The sequence below is a fragment of the Pan troglodytes genome, chromosome 9 (genome assembly GCF_028858775.2).
Source record: "Pan troglodytes isolate AG18354 chromosome 9, NHGRI_mPanTro3-v2.0_pri, whole genome shotgun sequence".
NCBI classification, from domain to species: Eukaryota; Metazoa; Chordata; class Mammalia; order Primates; family Hominidae; genus Pan; species Pan troglodytes.
The window spans coordinates 84,888,773-84,902,954 of record NC_072407.2 but is presented as its reverse complement, the minus strand read 5'-3'; the positions used below and the strand labels follow the sequence as shown (position 1 = coordinate 84,902,954).

The 14,182-nt window shown below is 38.2% G+C and overlaps 1 protein-coding gene across 8 annotated transcripts in view; it reads left to right on the top strand.

Annotated features, from left to right (window-relative positions):
- The window catches only part of PRCP (prolylcarboxypeptidase), a 77,292-nt gene that overhangs the window by 27,825 nt on the left and 35,285 nt on the right, over nucleotides 1-14,182 (top strand). For 6 of the 8 annotated variants that reach the window (XR_010147296.1, XM_009423827.5, XM_063783313.1 and 3 more), the window contains exon 2: nucleotides 13,420-13,560. Coding sequence is in view for 2 of the 8 variants with exons in the window: in XM_001175153.6 (XP_001175153.1) it covers nucleotides 13,420-13,560 (141 nt within the window). In the remaining 6 variants the exon portion in view is untranslated. Of the gene's footprint in view, nucleotides 1-6,938; nucleotides 8,525-10,415; nucleotides 10,528-13,419; nucleotides 13,561-14,182 lie in introns of those variants that run through there. The other 2 variants (XM_063783314.1, XM_063783312.1) reach the window with 2 other exon arrangements.

Sequence of the window (14,182 nt, the reverse complement as noted above, 5' to 3'; positions counted from 1 at the left end):
ATTAGTTTATTACCTTCTATCAATTTCTTTAATAGGTTTTGGAGAAAAGGGTAGCAATAGAATATGCTTTATTGACTTCTATTAAATGCTGGGGGGAGCCTGATGGCCTTGGAACTCTTTTGCCAATTTAGTGGGGCATTTCGTGTTTAAAATGCCCACAGTCAGGGCCACTGCAGAATCTGTTATAAATGGGCTATAGTGGTGACTACAACTGTTCAAAAGACTTCCTTTTGTTGATTGTTGTTAAACGAATACTGCTGATGTCATATATTGAGTCCTTCTTCATTGAGATCTTTCTGGGGTATATTATGACTTTGGAGATTAAACATTGTCATATATGTTAAATATGTAGCAATTTAAGAGAGACATACCTTGGCTTGAAGCCTGGCTTGTTCTCATAATCATGTGCCATGTGAACCTTTCAATAGCCTTCTACTTATTCTTCTCACTTTTTTTTTTTTTTTTAAAAAAACAGATCAGAATAAGTTTTAAAACTCTTGAAGGCTTCCTATTGCCTTTAAATTAAGTTCAGACTCCCTATCATAGTCCACTTAGCGCTAAGCCTCATCCAGTACCATTCTCTCTCTTGTTCACCACTGATCTTATCTCTCTTTCTACATTAAGCTCTTTCTGGCCTCTGGCTCTTTGTATTTTCTGTTTCTTCTTTCTAGAGTTCTTTCTTTGTCTGGCTCCTTCAGGCTTCGGTTCCATTGCCACCTCCATAGAGAGGCCTTCTGTATTAGTTTCTTAGGGCTGCAGAGTATCACAAACTAGGAGGCTTAAAACAATAGAAGTTTATCCTCTCACTTCCCGAGGCCAGAAGTCCAAAGTCAGGGTGTCAGCAGGATTGGTTACTTCTTGGGGACTCCTAGGGAGAGGCTGGTCCGGGCTCCGGGGAAGAGTCTGGTCTGTGTCCCTCGCTAAGCTTCTGCTGGCTGTTGGCAATCCTTCGTGTTCTTTTGCTGGAAGCTGCTTGACTCCAGTCTCTGCTTCCATTGTCACATGGCCATTTTGCTTTTGTGCATCTGTGTCTTAACATGGCATTCTTCTCTCTGTGCCTCTTTGTCTCTTCTTTTCTTATAAGAACACCAGTCATATTGGATTAAGGGCCCACCCCTCTCCAGCATGTCCTCATCTTAACTAATGACATCTGCAATGATCGTATTTCTAAATAAAGTCACATTCTGAGGTTCTAGGAAGGACATAAATTTTGGGGGGATGCTATTCAACCCAGTATACCTACATGACTTTCAATTTAAAGTAGGCTGTGTTATTGGAGCTATACAGTAGTCCTCCCTTCTTCGTGGGGGATACGTTTCAAGACCCCCAGTAGATGCCAGAGATGTCGGTTAGTACTGAACCCTATATATAGTATGTTTTTTCCTATACATACATACCTGTGATAAAGTTTTATTTATAAATTAGGCACAATAAGAGATTAACAACAATAATGAATAATAAACAACTATGACACATTATGTGAACGTGTAGTCTCTTTCTCTCTCTCAAAATATCTTGTTGTACTGTACTCACCTATTTTCTGACCATGGTTGACCATGGGTAACTGAAACTGCAGAAAGCAAAACCATGGATAAGGTCCATAAGCATACTCATCGGTTATTTATTCCTGGCCAGTGATGAGCAAGGCACTTTATTAGACCATGTTACATATTGTACTCAGCTCTGGGCACACCATCTGTAAGAGGGAATGTTAATTAATCCAGTGTGAGCAGGGTTAGGAGGACTTTAGAATATAGTGTTATATGGGAAATAGTAAGAACTGGGGTGGCTCAGTTGGAGAACAGAAGATTTATGAGGTCATCACAGTTCTTTGCAGGAGGTGTGGTAGTATGCAAGATTGGATTGTGAGTTACATAGATCACAGGTCTGAACTCCTGTTCGTGAGAAACGTGGTTTTTGCCTTTTTTGGAGGTTGAGGGGTCTTTGTCCTTTTACATTATACCACCAGATACCAGCCTCTATCTCTCAGAAGATGTGATGTAGTTATAACAGTGGTATCAGGAGAATATTTTGCATGTATAGAAGAAACATTCAGAACAGGCCAGTTGCGATGGCTTATGCCTATAATCCCAGCACTTTGGGAGGGCAAGGCGGGTGGATCACTTGAGTTCAGGAGTTCGAGACCAGCCTGAGCAACATGGCAAAACCCCGTCTCTACTAAAAATACAAAAAGTAGCAGGGAATGGTGGGGCACGCCCATAGTCGCAGCTACTCAGAGGCTGAGGCAGGAGAATTGCTTGAACCCAGGAGACGAAGTTTGCACGAGCCAAGATCATGCCACTGCACTCCAGCCTGGGCGACAGAGTCAGATTCTGTTTCAAAAAAAAAAAAAAAAAAAAAAGAGAAACATTTAGAACAATAGACTATGAAGGAAGAAAATCAGTAACACATCATCTTATGTTTAACAAAGCAAAAGAATATAAACTTTCAAGGCCTTGATGATATGCAGCCTTACATTATTTTTATGAGATTATTATTGAAATGCTTATATATCATATATATGAGTTCTGGCAAGATTATTTACTCCTTAAAATAGAATAAATACAGCATAGTTTAGATTACCTTGCAAATCAGCAAACAGATTATGGCAGCATTTGTCTGTGGTGGACAGGACCTCATAGCTCTGGGTATATTGAGGCTGCATGAAGGTAGGAATGACCTTAATTCTCTTGCCCCCTGTCCTCTCACAACCCCTTTATGACATTCTCATCCTAGTTTTATCCAACCATTGAACTTCTCTGCTCCTGCTCCTGGGTTGTAAATATCTGCTAAGCGGCAGATTATTGTGCATACCAATTCAGTCTCCAACCTCAGGAGCTTTATGGAGGCCTAGGCATCAGTTTTTTCTTCCATGCTGAACTTTTACCTCTGTCTTTAAATCATTGCCATCCTGGGCTCTCTTTTACTATCTCTTTTAATAGATTACTTTGTCCCTTTACTTCATTGACTAAAAACTAAGGTGTTATATGAGAGGCATTTTAACTAGAATCCTTTTAGTTTCCTCCCTCGGTAATTAGAAAGATAACTCTTGCATCCATCTGTTTCCCAGTGGAGAAGGGGTTCCCAAGTCAGATCCTTCTGTTGGTGCTATTGACCCCATTCCCTCCTTCCTTCCCAGGATCTCGCAGCATCACATATCCCTCACTTACCTAGAGTCTCAACTATTCCCTCCAATTACTTTTTGTCCTAGGGTATTATACCTCTTCCCTGTTTCTTCCTTCTTAAAACTCTGTTGTTGGAAACACATATTTTACACATTGATCAAATCAACATTTTGCAGCACATGTGGATTCACCAAACACTAGTATGCTGCTGAACGAGCTGCTATGTGGTACATTTTACAGAAAGCTGTTTCTCAGGTAAAGTTATTGTGTCCTGGCTGACAGCCATGACTTTAAAGTCCTTTCCAGTCTTAAAAACTTTGACTTATAACCTTGTCACCAAGATCAATTATATTTTAGGTAATATGCTTTGGTAAAATGCTGATTAGTCCTTCTCCTGCACTCCCTGCAATGTTGGCCTTCTGTCCGTATTATTTGTAGTTATATAGAACTGTTTCTTCACCCAGCAGAAGGCATGCATTTCCTGCTTCCTCAGCAGTCCAGATGTTATGTGGTGCTCTTAGATTTAAGGCTTGGGTTCTCCATTAGGCATGTGATTTGTCACTGGGCAAAAGGCACATCCAACTACAGTGTTGTGCAACTCTTCCAAAGCTGGGAACAGACCCACCCAATAAATGAACCTGCACAAACTTGACCTTCTTGGGAACTTTGCTTTCCATTCTCATTTTTGTTTTTATACCAACTGCACAGCCATGATGCATGCATGCATTCATTTACTCTCTATACATTCATTGGTCTTCTACTACATGCCAGGCCTTATTCCAGTCACTGTGTACTCAGAAGTGGACAAAACAGAAAAAAGTCCCTGCCTATTTGAGTCTATTTCCAGTGGATGTTTTTCATTCACTGTTGGTTTAGAGAAACAATCTTGGATTTCAGCTAGGTTTCTTTCCTCCCTTTCTCCCTCTCTTCCTTCTTTCCTTCCTCCTTTCCCTTCCCTTCCTTCCCTTTCTTCTGTCTCTCTATACCGCTTTCTTTCTTTCCTTCCTTCCTTTCTTCCTTCTTTCTTTTCTTCTTTTCTTCTTCTTCTTTTTTTTTTTTTTTGAGATGGAGTCTCGCTCTGTCGCCCAGGCTGGAGTGCAGTGGCATGATCATAGTTCACTGTAACCTTGAACTTCTGGGCTCAAGAGATCCTCTGATCTCAGCGTCCTGAGTAGCTAGGACTATAGGCATGTACCACCACACCCAGCTAATATTTTTATTTTTTATAGAGACAGGGTCTTGCTATGTTGCCCAGGCTGGTCTTGAACTCCTGGGCTCAAGTGATCCTACCACCTTGGCCTCCTGAAGTGTTGGAATTACAGGTGTGAGCCAGTGCACCTGGCCTAGGTTTTTCTTTTTCCTTATTTATTTATTTTTTGAGACAGAATCTTGCTCTGTCACCCAGGTGGGAATGCAGTGGTGTGATCTTGGCTTACCGCAACCTCTGCCTCCCAGGTTCAAGTGCTTCTCGGGCCTCAGCCTCCCAAGTAGCTGAGATTATAGGCGTGTATCACCATGCCTGGCTAATTTTTTGTATTTTTGTGGAGAAGAGGTTTTGCCATGTTGGCCAGGCTGGTCTCAAACTCCTGGCCTCAATTTGATCCTCCCGCCTCAGCCTCCCAAAGCGCTGGGATTAAAGGTGTGAGCCACTGTGGCAGCCCAGTGAGTCTAATCTCATCTCCCATGTCTTCCCCTCATAAACCTCTTGCCATAAAACAACAGTTCCTGAATTTATGCTCATTCTGTATAGCTCATCATAGCCTTGCACATGTTTTTCTTCCTTTGCTTGAAATGCTCTTTTGTACCTGAAAAAAAAAATTCTTCTCTGTGTTTCAGCTCAGATATTACCTCCTTGGTGCAGCCCTCTGTAATTTCCTCAGGCAGGGTGGTGGCTTTAGCTTCTGAGCTCCCACAGTGCTTTGTATACAGAACTTAACCACACCACTGCTTGGTTGTTTACTAGCACATTAATCATTTCTGTTAGATTCTCCAGAACTTGAGAAATGGAATTGTATCTTAGTTTTTTTCTTAATACCTGCCTTTTAGTGAGCACTCAATAAGTATTTTTAAATGAAAGAAAAATTTAATATTAATGTGATTTAGTGCAATGTAATTTACATATGCCTGTATAGTGAAATAGAAATATAAACATGTATCTTGTAAAATAATATATATCTTCAATGAGATTTTAAATGTTTATCAATCTGCTTTTGAATTATCTTATTATACATACAGAACAATGCATTATCCTAACTCCAGAATCCCCTCATTCTCTTTTACAGTCAGTTTTCCCCTGCACTGGTAACCAATATCCTGGTTTCTGACAGCACAGATTTTGAATCCTGACTTTAAAAAGAATGGGGATGATTGCTGTTTCAATCATGTGAACATATAATATATTTATTTAGAAAAGAAAGATTTAAAATTATTGGCCTCTGTGTCTGTTTTTTATCCAAGAGTTTGGACTTGAGATCTAAGTTCCCTTTCTGTCCTAAGATTTTATGAAACTTAATTTAAAACTTAACAAACCGGGTGTGGTGGTGTGCACCTTTAGTTACAGCTACTCTCGAGCTTAGGAAGGAGGATCTCCTGAGCCCAGGAGTTCGAGGCTGCAGTGAGCTATGATCTGGCTACTCTACTTTGCCTGGGCTACAGAGGGGAGACCCCGTCTCTTAGAGAACAAACAAACAAACAAAAGTAATGGTCTTTCCGACTTTACTACTTATATAAGGGCGCCCTCTGGTGGTGTATCATTTCCTAAAATTTATATGCAGTGCTTGATTACAGCAGCACTTTATCTCTAATTTGGGAGCTTGAGCTGTGGCCGGGTAATTCTTTTAGTACAAAGCTTCCTGAAGCCATGGGAAGGCATTGATTATGTGGTGCTTTCGCAGAGCTGTTTGACCAACAGATAGAATCTCCTCTAATGAAACACTTAACTGTTATTTGTCAAAACATGTTATTTCTTGATTTACTGGAGCATTTTAGGTATTCTCAACAGCAGGATATTTTCACCTCTGTTTTAGCAGTAAAGCAAAGAGTGTTTTGGTTTCACAGCATTTTGATAACTTAGCAATTCCCCCTCTGGGCCCAAGAGTTCTTGGTTTGAGGAAAGAAAGGTTATTAAGCACTGCAGAATTTTTCGAGAGGGTGTTTTCTCTCCCCATTTGGTTACTAAGCACAATTTTTTTTTCCACATGGATAGATGCTGTTGTGATATTTATTTATACCATTATTGAATTTATAATAGCTTCTCATATTTTCTTAAGCACTGGCTACTAATATATAACACATCTGTGATAGTTTTAACATTAAGAAGGGAACCTCATAATCAGAAACACAAGAACCACTTACTTAGAAGATTTAAACTGCATCAGTTGAACAATTATCTATGGCCGGGCGCGGTGGCTCATGCCTGTAATCCCAGCACTTTGGGAGGCCGAGGCAGGTGGATCACTTGAGGTCAGGAGTTTGAGACCAGCCTGGCCAACATGGTGAAACCCTGTCTCTACTAAAAATACAAAAATTATCCGGGTGTGGTGGTGGGCACCTGTAATCCCAGCCACTTGGGAGGCTGAGGCAGGAGAGTTGCTTGAACTCGGGAGGTGGAGGTTGCAGTGAGCCGAGATCACACCCCTGCACTCCAGCCTGGGTGACAGAGCAAGACTCCAGCTCAAAAAAAAAAAAAAATTAAAAACAATTATCTATAAAGTATCTGCCATGTACAAGGGCACTGTGGTAGCTATTGTGTTCTTGCCTTTCAAACCATCTGAGTATAGGAGGCTGGGGCACTAAATTTTCCCCATGATGGACTCTCCCATTATCACTTATTTGCTTCCCTTTCTCATTTACCATTTTCTCTTTAAATAAATTTATTTCTAAGAGTCTCATTTTTAAGATTAGGGGCGTGTTAGGAAAAAAAAAGCATAGGAGTTAGGGAATGCAGTTCTGTCTCCTGGTTAACACTTATAGAAGTATGTGTAAAGAGGAGCAGTGTCTTATTACATACGAAGATGATTGCCTTTGAAGCATATCTCTGAGAGGACTTCCACCCTTTTTGTTAAGATGGAAGCTCGACCCTCTAAGGTTGGCAATGACGAGAGCATCTTCGTGGGAAGGGAGGACAGTACCTTCTTGGACTCACCTTCGTCTTGGAGGGACTTGTAAACATTTCCTTTGCTACCACCACACTCACTGGGGGATACCGTTTCCCCTTTAATTCTTTAAGTCAAATTTAATCTCCAATACTTTCTGGTATCTTCATTGTATGGATGAGTAAAGGTAGAACATTTAAGCAGGGTTTTTGAAAGGCCTTGACATAATAAAGAAGAAATAAACCAGGAGTCATCCAAGAGCCAGAGATCTGACTCATAAGATGTGGCTTGCTCTCTGATCTTGTCCTAGCTCTAGGGTGCCCATGTGTGAGGGACAACTTAGTAGGAATCCACTCCTAGACATCCATCCTTCTCCAACTGTAGATCTAGGGCTTGTCTAAACTCCACCTTCCTTCCACGTTTTAGTCCTTCTTTGGGAACCCGTGTTCTTCTCACATAAAGGTGTCCATCCTTTCAGGGCATATCAAGCTTGCCCAGAAAGCTGTCAGTCTCCATTTAAGAACTCTAATGGAATGTAACCCCACAATCCCCAAATTAATATAAGACACACACATCAAATGGGAGAAAGAGGGTCTTATTTTATTTTAGATCTCTGCATTAGAGTTGGAAACCAGAGCACATGAAAAACTCCTTTAAGGTGCTTTGATTTATTGGAGGCGTAAGTTAATTTTTTTGGTCATGTATATCTCTGGGTATACTTTTTGTATCTTTAGTAAAATTTTAGTTAACTGTTATTAGATGTCTGGGTGCCTGAATAAATCCGACTGCATACTGAATTTTCTAAAACCGAAGGCTGCCAAGAAGGAGCCAATGTGATTTTGGTTTTATCAGTGGCCTAATGGAGTTAGCAATAGTAGTGTAGTAACAATTATTGTCAGGTCAGTGAAAAGACCAACATTCCACATATTCTGCAGTGTAACTGTTAGTAAATGGCTGGGAGATTTGTCCTTCATTTTGCAAATTTAGAAGAAAGATACTCACTCCAAGTGTCGCCTACCGAGGGTTGAAGTTTATAGTCAGCTTTATCTGCATGAGCGTGTTATAATGCAAGGAGTATAAAGATCTGGGTTTTCTTGGAGGCGGGATTGGGTAGGGGTTAAAAGCACATGAAAAGAATTACATTTGATTCCTAATTATTAGTTACATTACCTTGGGCAAGCTATCTGACCTCTCTGAGCATCAGCCTTCTTATTTTAAAACTGGGTGATGAAAGTGGCCCCAGAGGGTAACTGCCGAGATGGTGAAGGGATCTGTGTAAAGCAACAGCACTGTGGCAGACACGTGGTAGGTGCTCTGTGTTATTCCCTCCCATCCCCACCTCTCCCACCCCTGCTGTCCCCAAGTTGCCATCAAAACTAACAGATGTAATGTTGCTACTGATTTTTCTGGATGCGAACTTTATTCTTGAGTGGTTTTAAAGTCCAAATAATTACTTTCATACAATAAACATCATTTAAAGGATGGTCTCTTTTCTTCTTGCCTACCCATTCTCACAGATCTCTTTCTCCTCCACATGGTAAAGTGGGGAAGCATGTTTTGAAATTTCTTGGACCATAAAAAAAATTATAAAAAAGAAAAAATGAAGTTTCTAGGACCACGTGCTAGAAAGAACTGCTGTGCATGACTAGAGAGGTTTGTTTCCTTTCCGAGGTCATACTGTGTTGTCTTTACCATGCTATTATTTATTTTAATTGGTTCAATAAACCAAACTGCAAAAATAAAGTTCTAGCTCTGCCTCTGCCTTGTGACCATGGCTAAGTCATGTGACCTCTTTGAGCCTAATTTCTTCAGTTGAGCAACACAGACGGAATGGTTTCTAAGGCCCTTGTGAGCTTTTCGTGTTGTAATTCATAAAATCTTTATTCAGGAGCCCAGAACAGGGAGTGGCACGTGGGTCCCACTTCTCAACAGCAGAGGGCATGCTGCCCCTAGTGTGCCTGGCCTTTAGGTGTTGAAAACTATCTAGTTATCTAGCCAGAAGTTGATATCCTTGATGATAGGAAGGAGCCAAGGAAATTGTGTAAATTCATGTTGTGCAAAGAACATTTCACTACATATTTCCAGTTGTTTAGCACCTAGGTGAAGCACTCAGAAAATAGGAGATTTTGACATTCTAAGGTCCTGTAATTCTGTGAAGAACTTAATCTGTCTCCCATCTAAGTACTCCGTGCTTAGGATTGGTGTGCAAATGGGATAGAGAGGAGAACTAACATCTTTTAAGCACGTATATATCTGGAACTATGCCTGGTACATTAGGTGCATTTTTCCCTATCCTCACAGAAATCCTTTGAATTGTATGTGGTTATCCTTATTTTATACAGGAAGATACTAAGGTTCAGAGAGGTTAAGTAATTTGCCCGAGGCTTCACAGTTAGAAGAGATTCAAGTTCAGGTCTTTTAACTCCGAAGTCTGCTTTCTTGCCAGGGTTCCTCTCTCTTTTCCCCAATCTTAACAATCAAGGCTGATTGCTAGGAGCAGGAGTACCTTGGGCATGGCCACACAAGGGAATTTGGCTTTCTCTGGTTCTGAAGTTCTTGTGGCCCTTGTGATTCTAGATGGAAGTGTTTGTCTGGCAATAACTTTATATCAGTTATATTTAGCATGACATATACAAACACATACCCATGTTTTCAAATTTGAAAATTTTAGACTGGATTATTAATGTTTTTCTTTGTGGGATGCTTTTAAAGGCTACGGCAATATCTCAGTTTACATGAAGACTCAGTTCTGTAGTCAGTGGGTGAGGTGAAAATCATTAGGGCAAAATTATCTTCAAGAATCTCATGGGAAGGCATCTTGTTAGAGAGCCATGAGCTTCCTTTCTTTAAGTCCAACACAGTCAGTCTTTCCTCCCTTGTTGAAACCTGCTGAGCTTCGAAAGGTGTTCCTGTGGTGGTTTCTCATGTTGAGTTTCAAATGATACAGTTAGCTTATATTTGGGGGTATGTTCAGTGGTAATTCAAATCTTTAGACACCAGAGTCTCATTCAGCATGATGAGATACTTACAGTATTTCAGGTATTCTGAAACCTAGAACAAGAGAAGGAATAACAAATTAATGTGTATTTTGGTGCTTATTCTAACTCAGTGGTTTTCAAAACTTTACAGAATCACCTGTACGGCTTGTTAAAGCACAGTTTACTGGGTTTTACCCTCATGGTTTCTGATTCTGTAGGTCTGGGATTCAGCCAAGGGGATTGCATTTTCAACAAGTTCCCAGGTGAAGCTGATACTGCTGGTCTGGGGACCTCACATGGAGAACCACTGTACTAATTGAATGGAAGCAGGTGGAATCACTTATCCGTCTTCCTTTCACTGTCTGTCTGCCTTTCTTGCCCTTTTGTTTTTAGGCTGAGTGGATATAGTTGAATTAGCTTAAGTTAAATTCAGGGATTGCAGCTCAGCCAACTCTTTATCCCATTGCTTAGCTTAGTACTTGGCCCAGAATAGGAGTTCAATAGATTCTTGTTGAGTGAATGATTGAGTAAATTAACATGTATAATGGAAGGGTTTATAGCACATGGACATCATTATTACATACATCGTCCATAGAAACTGCTTATTTTCCTGAAAAGTAGACAGTCTTTAGATTAGAATATCATATTTTAGGACTACATATGGTGATGATCATAGATACCAGGAAGTTTGCAGTTAGGTAAAGTTTTGAGACACTTGTGTTTTGGGACCTGTGGTATGAATGGGAACTGTGTGTGTAGATAGAGCTGGGTGCAGGAAGTCCCATCTGTTTTAGAATGACCTAGGCAAGTCTTACAGGGTCTGGTTTAGGTCAGAACTAAGCACTGTTCCTGGGAGACTGGAGCAGCACCGGAACAGCCTATGTCTGATCCAGACTGGGTGCTGCATTCTCATTTCTGTCTTTCCAAAGCACTGAGGAATTTAGCCCCCATGATGCTAAAGGCTCAGTGAGACTCTGTACTGCAGGGTAAATCTGTAAATTCAGATTGTTGTACATGAATCTTACCATGTTATAGTATTTGAAAATTACATTTTAAATAGTAAGTTAAAAAATCTCAAAGGGTAAAAAAAATCTCAAAAATATATTTAAAATTCAGTTTAAGAAATCATTTTCTTATGTAGCCAAAACAATATGAACACTTTTGACAAAATGAACAAGTCTTTAGGTCAAATTGAGTATTCCTTTTCTGAAATGCTTAGGACCAGAAGCATTTCAGATTTTGGATTTTTTTTTTGATTTTGTAATAGTCATATTATGGTTACTGACTGAATATACCTAATCTGAAAATCCAAAATTTGAAATACTCTAATGAGCCTTTCCCTTGAGTATCATGTTGGTGCTCAAAAGTTTCAGATTTGGAGCATTTGGATTTTGGATTTTTGGATTAGGGATGCTCAACCTGTATCATTTAATAACTAGTCCATATTAAAATTACACATTTGTCCCAACATCATTGTGTATATCTTGTTTGTTCAAACTAGGATCCAATCCAGGGTCATGTATTATGTCTGGTTATTATGTTCCTTAAAATTCATTTAATCTAAAATAGTCCTTTCTCATGATATTGCCTTGTCAATTGTCTTGTAAAATGTTCTACCTTCAGTATCTGTTGTCCCTTTGAAATATCTTCAACTTGCTCTTTTACCTTTATATTTCCTGGAACCTGGAAATTAGATCTAAAGGCTGGATTAAGATAAAATGAAACATTTTCGGTAGGAATACATCATAGGTGATATGTGCTTCATGTTGTGCCACATGAGGAGATACATAATCCCTGCGTGCTCTACCATTGATGATACTAACAAAATTGATTACTAGATTAAAGTGATGGCAGCCTGATCCTTCCATTGTAGTTATGTTTTCCCCTTGTGACAAGAGAGTATTCTCTATCGTATTACTTTGATACTATATGAATGTTCATTTTCATATTATTCATTTTCCTAATGCTTTTAACACCAATTGATAATTCTTGCCTGAATCAGTAACTTTACAGAACTGTCATATTCTAATTCTGTCATTCCTTCTACATTAGCTGACATTTGACTAAACACAGCTCTTCTTTATTAACTGGGACTATTCGCAGCCATCAAACACAGTTCTGTTGGACAGGCAGGTTAAATGTTGAATTTTTTACTTTTTAATTCCCAATTTCAGAGTAAGGAGTTGATTTAATAAACAACTTAAATGGTGGCAAATGAACTTTTCCTTTCTTTCCTTTTTAGAAATATTTTTGTGGACTAATGGAGTTTCATGAATTGAATGTTTCAATTAACTACAGTCATTATTCTTTTTATGTTTAATTTGTTTTTGTTTTACATTCAATTTATTAAAATGATTGCCAGTGATAGTTCCTTGTGGTTGGTTCCTATCTTCTTTAAATATAACTCTCCATTAATTGTGAGCACTTTCTTGCTTCCTTGCGCAGCAAAATGCATAAGCTTATCTTGCAGCTTCCTTGTCCCAAATGTCAATCAGCCACTTCACTAATAAGCCCTAATTTCTTTTGGTGGGAATGATATAGACATGAAATTCTTGTAACTTAGAATATCTATGGTGTGCTGGGGTGACAAGGTTTATGGACCTTTTCAGTAGTCTATTTAGTTCATGAATTTTTAATATTGAAAGTTTGTAGAATGAAAATTCAGATAGTAATGGAAAACTGTATTTTGAAAAATAATGGGATGTATTATATACTTAAAAATTGCTAAGGGAGTAGATTTTAAGTGGTCTTATCACAAAAAATGGTAAATATGTGAGGTAATGCTTATGTTAATTAGCTCAATTTAGCCATTCTACAGCGTATACATATTTCAGAACATCGTGTTATATACACCATACGTAAAATTTTATTTGCCAATTAAAAATTTATTAAAAATTTAAAAAGCGTTCACATTGTATTTACAATTCAATTTTAACATTATGTTTTTAAGTAGCTATTTGATTTTATAATTGTATTTTTTCTTTTACATTGAAAATCTTGACCACCAATAGCAAATATTATTTTATTTTATAATATAAGGAAATGATTTCAAAATAATAATATCGATATTACTGTTAATAATAAAACAGTGAAGTTTAAAATTTCTTGTGATTATTTTTGTAGTAGAGATTGATTTTAATGGAAGAATTAATTACCTTTATGTTGATCTCATTTTATTACTTTCCTTTGAAATATGTTTTGTTTGTTTTGTTTTGATCACAGGTTGATCATTTTGGATTTAATACTGTGAAAACTTTTAATCAGCGGTACCTAGTAGCTGATAAATACTGGAAGAAAAATGGTGGATCAATACTTTTCTACACTGGTAATGAAGGGGACATTATCTGGTTTTGTAATAACACGGTATGTGCAGATTCATGAAATTCCAGTGCTCAATTTGACTTTTATTATGATAACCTGGAAGAAATGTTTTGCAATATGTGTGACCAAACATTACTGTTCTTAATTGTAAAGTTCTGTAAAAAAATAACAAAAAAATTAACACACTAATAATAGAAAAATAGCAAAAGCACATGAATAGGAAGTTCATAAAAGAATTAAATACAGATATCCAATAAGTCTGCATATTCAGCTTTAAAGAATTACAAATGAAAAGAATAATGTACAATTTTTGGAGAATTGAATTATTTTATTGTATTGTATTTTTCATGGACTGCCTGAACATCCCAGAGAATTGAATTTTGCAAGTTTTTTGTTTTTGTTTTGCTTTGTTTTGTTTTTAAAATCTCAGCTTGTTTCTAGAGTGAACAAGCATATAAGGGAAACGGATAAGAATGTTACTGTGTATAGTTTATTTTGATTATGGTCTCTAGAAGGTAATAACAAGGGCAGGAATTTTTGTATGTTTAGTGTTATATTGTCAGTGTCCAGGACATATAGAAGGTGATAAACATCTGTTAAATGAATGAATGAATAAAACCTAAACAAAGCCAATGCAAATGAGAAAAAAATATACAAATAGGAA